Source organism: Elgaria multicarinata, chromosome 1 (assembly GCF_023053635.1).
Source record: "Elgaria multicarinata webbii isolate HBS135686 ecotype San Diego chromosome 1, rElgMul1.1.pri, whole genome shotgun sequence".
Classification (NCBI taxonomy): domain Eukaryota; kingdom Metazoa; phylum Chordata; class Lepidosauria; order Squamata; family Anguidae; genus Elgaria; species Elgaria multicarinata.
The window spans coordinates 218,470,773-218,479,796 of record NC_086171.1 but is presented as its reverse complement, the minus strand read 5'-3'; the positions used below and the strand labels follow the sequence as shown (position 1 = coordinate 218,479,796).

The 9,024-nt window shown below is 49.6% G+C and overlaps 1 protein-coding gene across 1 annotated transcript; it reads left to right on the top strand.

Annotated features, from left to right (window-relative positions):
* The first annotated feature begins 3,080 nt into the window (after positions 1–3,080).
* LOC134411122 (protease inhibitor 4-like) lies at positions 3,081–8,604 on the top strand. The gene is made up of 3 exons (XM_063144795.1): positions 3,081–3,178; positions 4,054–4,215; positions 8,462–8,604. The coding sequence occupies exons 1-3, from the start codon at positions 3,094–3,096 to the stop codon at positions 8,602–8,604; spliced, it is 390 nt and encodes a 129-aa protein (XP_063000865.1). The 5' UTR covers positions 3,081–3,093.
* Positions 8,605–9,024: the final 420 nt, after the last annotated feature.

The following is a 9,024-nucleotide window of genomic DNA, read 5'->3' as shown; positions in this document are numbered from 1 at the left end:
TGCAAGGTGACAGTCCCAAAAGACCTGAGGAACTGCCCAACAATTTCAGGAAAGGTTAACATATTTATAGGGTTAGGTCCCCTCAGATACAATGACAGAACCTTCTCACCAATCATAATACAGCTCTGCAATACAATAACCAATGAGAAGCAAAGCACTTAGGCATATACACTTCTCTGACTAGAATACCATAATTGGTATTTCAATAGCTACAGGAAATACATCTCTATCTGTTTCTTAGTTGTGGTTAGCTTGCCTTAAAAAATATGCCACAACTGTTTAACTGTCTGACTGTTTTGTCACCTGTGGTTTCAACATCAGCTAAGTTGTGCAGCAAGTGTAACATTAAAAATAGGGTTTCAATTAAGCAAGGAAGACATGAACTTTATGATGTCTGTGTTATAGAGCTATTTTCTTATATCTGTGGGCATTAGGTAGAAGAACCAGCTTGATTTCCTCGACAGTAGCCAGCCTGCTCCACACCAGAGCTTGCAGAGTTCCTTGCATATAATGATTTGCATCTTGTCGGTTGCTCCGTGCAAAAACGCTGCAGAGTGTGGTGCTGATTCCAATGCTAGCAACAGAAGAAGAGGAAGAGGAGAAGGAGTGTCAGGGATAGTTCAGGCACTGCCGTGCCGTGAGGTCTTGCACTTTTAGCTATGATTTAATTAGAAGTCGTCTGGAAGGCTTTGGGATGTTAGAATCTGTGTGAGTTGATCTCTGTCAGTGCTCTCAGAGCTGGGATAGGGAGTTGCCTAGGGTGACCCTATGAAAAGGAGGACCGGGCTCCTGTATCTTTAACAGTTGTATTGAAAAGGGAATTTCAGCAGGTGTCATTTGTATATATGGAGAACCTGGTGAAATTTCCTCTTCATCACACCAGTTAAAGCTGCAGGAGTCCTTCCCTCTTTTAAATTTGGTCCCTCTAGTTTAGCTCCTGCAGCTTTCACTGTTGTGATGAAGAGGGAATTTGACCAGGTTCTCCATATATACAAATGGCAGCTGCTGAAATTCCCTTTTCTATGCAACTGTTAAAGATACAGGAGCCCTGTCCTCCTTTCCATAGGGTCACCCTAGAGTTGCCCCACTCCCCGCAAGCCACCTGCTTGCCTCAGCCTTGGCAGAGAAGTTGTGTGTGAGAAATTGATAAAGAAAGGGTGGGGGGTTGCAGAAGGATCGCCCAAATTGAAGCATCATCTTGCTGGGCTGAGCAGTGGGGCCCTGTTTGGACAGGGGCCTTGCTGAATGGCCAAAGCCCCCGTCTGCCAAGTGGTCCGGAAGAGGCCTACTACGCCTCCCTTTTTAAGCTGGTGCAAAGGTGAGGAGCCTTCGCTAGGAACATCTGCTCTGCATTCCAGGAAAATCTCCCTGTTTGGATCCATCATTCATTCTAAGTAGGGGTGTGCACAGACCCCCCGCTCTGCTTCATTTACAGATCCGCCATTTTCGGAGCGGGCCGCTCCGCCCCGCCCCCACTCCGCCTGTGCCCACTCCGCTCTGCTCGGAGCTCCGGATCCGGATCGGAGCTCCGGACTGAGGACGGAGGCAGGTAAGGGAGAGGAGGGCGGGGGGGTTACCGGGCCCTGCCGCCATCGCTGCCCATGCGGCGACGGCAGCAGAGCCCGGTAAGGGACCAACGGGGAGGGGGGGCCTTACCTGCCTCCATCCGCGGTCCATCGCCGTCTTCAATTGAGCCCGTGGTTGAAGACGGCGACGGACCCGCGGACGGAGGCAGGTAAGGGAGAGGAGGGGGGGGGTTACCGGGCCCTGCCGCTGTCACCGCATGGGCGACAGCGGCAGGGCCCGGTAAACCCCACTTACCTTTCCAGCGGAGCTCCGGATCGAGGCGAAGGATCCGCCTTCACCTCGATCCTCTTCGCCATGCTCCGCCGGCCCCCCAATCCTCTTCGCCTCCACCTTAAGGGCAGGCGAAGCCCCCTGCTCCGCCACTGCTTCTACCCTCCTAATCGGAGTGGAGCACATGCCTAATTCTAAGGCCAGAGAAGAGGCCTCTGAGGCCATCGAGTCCAACCCCCTGCTCAGTGCAGGAATCCACCTTAAAGCATTCTTGAAAGATGGCTGTCCAGCTGCCTCTTGACAGCCTCTAGTGTGGGAGAGCCCACCACCTCCCTAGGTATGGTCCAAGCTTGGACTAGCTCTCTTTGGGTGGCTTGTTAGGCCATTCAAGAATATTCTCCTTTGATTGCCTGAGGGATCATGTCAGGAATCACCACCCCTTGTCAGAGTTTGGAACCCTTCCCTTGAGTTCAGAACCATGGAGGTGGCGATGGGGAAAAACCACATTGATGGGGATCTCATCACAGAAGTAGTGATTAGTTTTTTTTTCTTGGAACCTATAGCTATTGAAGCCTGTAACCATTAAGCTTTTGTCCTGGGATTTGCTGCAATACAGACGTCTCGTTGATTTCGGTATCCTTTGTCAATTTGCCAGAACGTGTGCTTGCCTCAGGGACCTGGACCAGGAGGGGGAGAATAACAAGAAAATAAAGCAACCCTGACTCCATTCCTGCAACCTCATAAAGGGGATTTTCATCAATAGCTTCTTCCTGCGATTGCCAAATCAGATTATGATGTGGTGGTGGGGATAGTAGGCTGGGCTGGGGGTGGATTGCAGCCTTCCCTAAATCTCAAACCTGAACCAGCGAGGGGGCCTCTGCCAGAAGGCAGTCAACCCATCCATGCCTGGCCTGGTGAGGGGGCCCAGTTGCCACTGACCCAGCACCCTCCTCAAGCTGTTCTGCATCCCTTTGTGCCCCATCTTTTGAAAGCTAAACAGACCAGAGGCCAAGGAGCCTCCGCGAAAGAACCTTCCCTAAGCACCTGTCAGGGGAGTTGGGTGTTTGCCCTTTTGCCATTACTCGAGCTTGAAATTGCCTGCAGGCAGGTCATTGGGTCTTCAGCTCTTTTGCGATGGTTTGTTGCAAAATCCTGTTGAAACTCCTGTCCATTCTTTCCCCACGATTTCCACCTGTTTCCTCAATCTGCTCCTTCTGAAAACCCCTTGAACCATTTGCTGGAGTATAAAAGAGAGGACGTGTTGGGTGGACAGTAGACTCCCAAGCCGGCCTCATCATGCGTTCTGGTGGCTTCCTCCTCCTTGTGGGTCTCCTTGCTTTCTGGGCTGAGCTGAGGCTCATCTCTGCTGTTCCTCCTCCAGGTAAGAAAATTCTTTGCCTTCACCCTCTCCCGTTTCATTCCTACCTGTGCACAGGTGAGTGTTCCCAGGCACTAGTTCCTCCACAATGCTGGTATGAAGAAGATCTTCTAGCTGCTCACCACCCTCAAGTCCCTGCCCTTCTAGAGATGTAAGACATACAGCTCAGTGGGTTGGAAAGGCTGGTAGATCACCTGCCCCTCTATTCACCATCTGCTAGAGCAATGGCTGCATTTCCCCAGCTGCTGCCTGCCTGCCATGGGCCACGTCCCCCACTTGTTGCTGATGCACCAGCAGGAAAGCAGAATACCTGCTTGGCTCAGTCCCTCATGACAATGGCAAGTACTGCTTGTGGCAAGAAAGAAAGAAAGAAAGAAAGAAAGAAAGAAAGAAAGAAAGAAAGAAAGAAAGAAAGAGGCTGGAGCAGGAGATAAAGGTGCCTGCTCCTACTCAGGCATTGGGAACCGGCTTGGTGGGGGTTCAGTCACAGGGCAGCTCATGCTGAGTGGCAGGAGGAGCGGAAGAGGGAGACGTATTCGCACACATGCACCCCACCCACTCCGAGAAGTGCCTGAGACCAGCACAATATATTACTTCGATGGTTTAAATGGAAATGAACTCCAGATAGAGCCGGCTTCCTCGCTCTTCCCCTTCCCCTCAGAAAAGAGGCAGAGTGGGGGAAGTCTCAGGGAAGGGGTGTCCCACGGCCCACCAGGTACCTCCAGGTAGTGGTTCCCAATGAAGCCGGATCCCCTCAGCCCACACCTTTCCACTAGAGAAACAGGAGGGATGGGGAATGCCTTCAGGAGCCCTTGCCACAGTTCACTCGAGGACAAAGCCTGCAAAAATCGACCCTGCAAAATCTTTTTCCCCCACAGCTCCTTGCCACCTCCCTGCGGATGTTGGACCTTGTAAAGCATTCAAAGTCCGTTATTTCTACAACCCAGCTTCCAACAGATGTGAGACGTTCATTTATGGTGGCTGCAAGGGGAACAAAAACAATTTTGAGACTCTAGAGCAATGTCAGAAAACCTGTGTAGGTAAGTGAAAACAAGATAAGTGAGGAGCCACAAGGAAGGTGTGTCTCCCTAAAAGGTCAGGGATAAAGAAGGACCTCAGTGGGGTCCAGAAAGCAGATCCAAATATTTTCAGAGGAGAATCGGAAGCCTGGTTATTTCCCCACCTTGCACAGTCCACAGAATCACAGAATACTAAAGTTGGAAGGGACCTACAAGGCCATCGAGTCCAACCCCCCGCTCAATGCAGAAATCCACCTCAAAGTAGATGGTTGTCCAGCTGCCTCTTGAAGGCCTCTAGTGTGGGAGAGCCCACAACCTCCCTAGGTAACTGGTTCCATTGTCATACTGCTCTAACAGTCAGGAAGTTTTTCCTGATGACCAGCCAGAATTTGGCTTCCTGTAACTTGAGCCCATTATTCCGTGTCCTGCCCTCTGGGAGGATCAAAAAGAGATCCTGGCCCTCCTCTGTGTGACAACCTTTTAAGTATTTGAAAAGTGCTCTCATGTCTCCCCTCAATCTTCTCTTCTCCAGGCTAAACATGCCCAGTTCCTTCAGCCTCTCTTTGTAGGGCTTTGTTAACTGACTGGAGTCCTTCAGGGCCTCTGACAAAGGAACCGCTTTCCCACCACCTGCTGCTTGATGGCGTTTTACTAGCTCTGGCCTGGGACTGAATCTGGGAAGGGCTTTCTGCCTGTGGAACACTTGCTACAGTCCCTGCCCTGCCCTGATTTTCAGTCCACAGGCCAGCTGCCATTCCAGGCCACCAAAATATGCCATATATATGAGCTTGAGGTTGGGATTCACCAAGAAATGTAGACAATTCATTTCCATGTTAAATGTGGTTTCCTCACTGTGTGAAACAAATGGCATCGTGATCTATTTAAACAATTTATAACTTTGGAGAGTTATATGCCAAAATACCTGTTATCTTCTACTTTCTATTCAGCCATAGAAAATCTGGATTATTTTTTTTAAAACTTCTGCATTTATATTTTTACCCAATGTTTCTGACATGTTGTGGGCTGATTAACTCTGAACCCAGCAACCACATTAAATTCTTCCATTACATGCAGAACACTTTTAAATAGATCTATTTTAACTAAATGACCGTACAGCATCATTGGTATCCTTTTCCTGGCCCAGGGGAGTCACAGGGAATGGCCCAGGGTATGCCAGGGCAACTTCATTCTGGGGGTCAGGTGTGCTTTTTCAAAGTACTCCCAAACTGGGCCAAAGAGCCCCTCGCTTGCTCTTCTCTGGACATCTGGACTTCTGCCTCAGCCTCTTGAAGCTGGGAGCAAGCATCCCTCAGCCTGGTCCTTAGTAACGGGGAAGGCAGATCATAACCTCCCCACAAACACAAAGTACAAGACAAGACCTTAAGAATGTCAGAAGAGCCCTGATGCTGGATCAGGCCAAGGGTCCATCTAGTCCAGCACTCTGTTCACACAGGGGACAACCAGCTGTCACCCAGAGACCCACAAGCAGGACATGGTGCAACAGCACCCTCCCACCCATGCTCCCCAGCAACTAACGTATACAGGCTTACTGCCTCCGATACCGGAGGTTGCACATAGAGATCAGGACTAATTGTCACTGATAACCTTCTCCTCCAGGCATTTATCCAACCCCCTTTTAAAGTCACCTTGTTGTAGAGAATTCCATCATTTGTCTATGCACTGTGCTAATAATAATAATAATAATAATAATAATAATAATAATAATAATAATAATAATTAATAATATATTTCTTACCCACCTCTACCTCTGGATCGAGGCAGGGAACAACATCAAATACAAAAATACTATAAAAGAATAAATTTATTTATTTATTTATTTATTTATTACATTTTTATACTGCCCAATAGCCGAAGCTCTCTGGGCGGTTCACAAAAATTAAAACCATAATAAAACAACCAACAGGTTAAAAGCACAATTACAAATTATTATTTATTTATTTATTTATTTATTTATATAGCACCATCAATGTACATGGTGCTGTACAGAGTAAAACAGTAAAACACAGTAAATAGCAAGGCCCTGCCGCATAGGCTTACATTCTAATTAAATCATGGTAAAACAATAAGGAGGGGAAGAGAATGCAAACAGGCACAGGGTAGGGTAAACAGGCACAGGGTAGGGTAAACAGGCACAGGGTAGGGTAAAACTAACAGTATAAAGTCCAAACAACATCAAGTTATAAAAGCTTTAGGAAAGAGAAAGGTTTTTAGCTGAGCTTTAAAAGCTGCGATTGAGCTTGTAGATCTCAAATGTTCTGGAAGAGTGTTCCAGGCGTAAGGGGCAGCAGAAGAAAATGGATGAAGCCGAGCAAGGGAAGTAGAAACCCTTGGGCAGGCGAGAAACATGGCATCAGAGGAGCGAAGAGCACGAGCGGGGCAGTAGTGTGAGATGAGAAAATACAGTATAAAAAGCACAACCAGGATAAAAACCACGCAGCAAAATTGATATAAAATTAAAATACATTGTTAAAACAGTAAAATTTAAATTTAAGTTAAAATTAAGTGTTAAAATACTGAGAGAATAAAAAGGTCTTCAGCTGGCAACGAAAGGAGTACAGTGTAGGCACCAGACGGACCTCTCTGGGGAGCTCATTGCACAACCGGGGTGCCACAGCGGAGAAAGCCCTCCTCCTAGTAGCCACCTGCCTCACTTCCTTTGGCAGGGGCTCACGGAGCAGGGCCCCTGTAGATGATCTTAAGGTCCGGGCAGGTACATATGGGAGGAGGCGTTCCTTCGAATAACCTGGCCCCAAACCGTGAATCTCCCACCAACCAGGTTCATGGGATGAGCCCACTGGATACTAGTATTATGGAAGAGGGAGAAAAATGTCTCCCTTTCCACATTCTCCACACCAGGCATAATCTTGTGCAACACCTCTATCATGTCTCCTCTTAGCCTCCTATTTTCCAAGCTGAATAAGCCCAGCTGTTGTAACCTTCCCTCATTGGTTAGGTGCTCCAGCGCCTTGATCAGTTTAGTTGCCTTTGTCTGTACTTTTTCCAGCTCTGCAATGCCTTCGTTTAGATGCAGTGATCAAAACTGTACACAGTATTCCAAGTGTGGTCACACCATAGAACAAAAGCCGGAGCCTGTTCATTGCCCTTTTCCTGACTCCAGTGAGGGACCAGTGTGGATGTCTCCCCAGGGGACTGAACCACGCCCTGGTCAGCCTCTGGGGCTCTTGGTCGTGCTTTCATGGAGGATAAGGCTATCAGTGGCTACTAGTTGCAGTGACTGTATATCTTCTCCAGTATTGGAGGCATTGTGCCTCTCAGTACAGGTCACCAAGGAACAACCATGGACTAGACAGGAGTTTCATCTGATTCAGTTAACTTCAGGTGGGGTTCCCACTCTCAGTGAGCGCATGGATGCAGGGCCGGTGCTACCATAGAGGCCACTCAGGCGGCCGCCTAGAGCGCCAAGGTAAGGGGGTGCCGAATGCCGCACCCGGAAGCCGCTCTCCCACAGCGGCTCTGAGAGGGCGGCTTCTGGGTGCGCCGTTCCGAAGCCACCAGCCCGCCCCAGCATCCTGGCTTCGCTTTGGCTGGGCGCCCACCCAGCCGAAGCGAAGCCACGCCCAACCCCTACCCCAGAGTCCTGGCTTTGCTTCGGCTGGGTGGGCAAGATGGCGCCCCGCGCCCAGGTATGCTGGGATGGGGGTGGATGGGTGAAAGCAGCTCAGCTGCCTAGGGCGCAAAATAGTCTGGCACCGGCCCTGCATGGATGACCATCAGAGAAGGGACCTGCCTTCCACCCCTGGGTTTCCCTTTCATGTTGTTGCCACAGCAGTGTGTTATTCAGATTATAGGGGTGGTGGGTGGGTGGGATCTGCCCTGGGGATACTATGCCCACAAGTGAACCAGGTTCATAGTTACAGATGTCCCCTGCCATGAAGGCACTCATGGCACAGCTGCCATAAGATGGAGATGGTTGCGCCCTGAGTCCAAGAAGGGAGGCTCACACCCTTCTCCGGCTAGCCGGACTTGCCCTGACAATACTGGCTGATGCTAGGGAAAGCGGAAGGCAAAAGGAAGAGGGGCCGACCAAGGGCAAGACGGATGGATGATATTCTGGAAGTGACAGACTTGACCTTGGGGGAGCTGGGGGTGGCAACGGCCGACAGAAAGCTCTGGCGTGGGCTGGTCCATGAAGTCACGAAGAGTCAGAAGTGACTGAATGAATAAACAACACAACAACAGTCATTTCCCAAAAAAGAGGTTCTCACAGGTCTGTTTTCTGTTGCAGTTGGAAAACCTGGACTCTGCCCCAAGCCTCCGAAAGACATCATAACAACATGCGATGTAAAATGCAAGAGTGATAAGGCGTGCCCAAAGGATCAGAAGTGCTGCCCTTATGGATGCACAATCCAGTGCTCCAATCCCATCTAAGGTGAGACAAATTCATGGTGGTTCTGTACAGTGTACGATACTTAATGTAGCACTCAATTCCTCATCAAAATCCCATGTCGCAGGCCATGGAACGGCCATGCAGCCAGAAAAGCAGGGCAAGCCCAGCCTGTTCCCACGTCCCACGTCCCCCATGACAGGGGGGTGAGGAGCGCTCGCCCAGCCCTCACTGGACAGGCTGCAAGACTGGGGTTGTGTCTTTAAAGATTATCGCTTACCATCTCTTTAAAAAGATGGGAGGGCGGCATGGAAAACACAAGAAGGCAACAGGTCGTCAGCGGGAGCATCTGGATTCTCTGGAAAAAGCTGAATAAGCCAATGACAATCTCACAGAAAATGGCCAGTGCAGGAGCAGCGTCAGTTGGCTGAGATGAGAAAAGACTGGGAGGGAGGCAAACAACC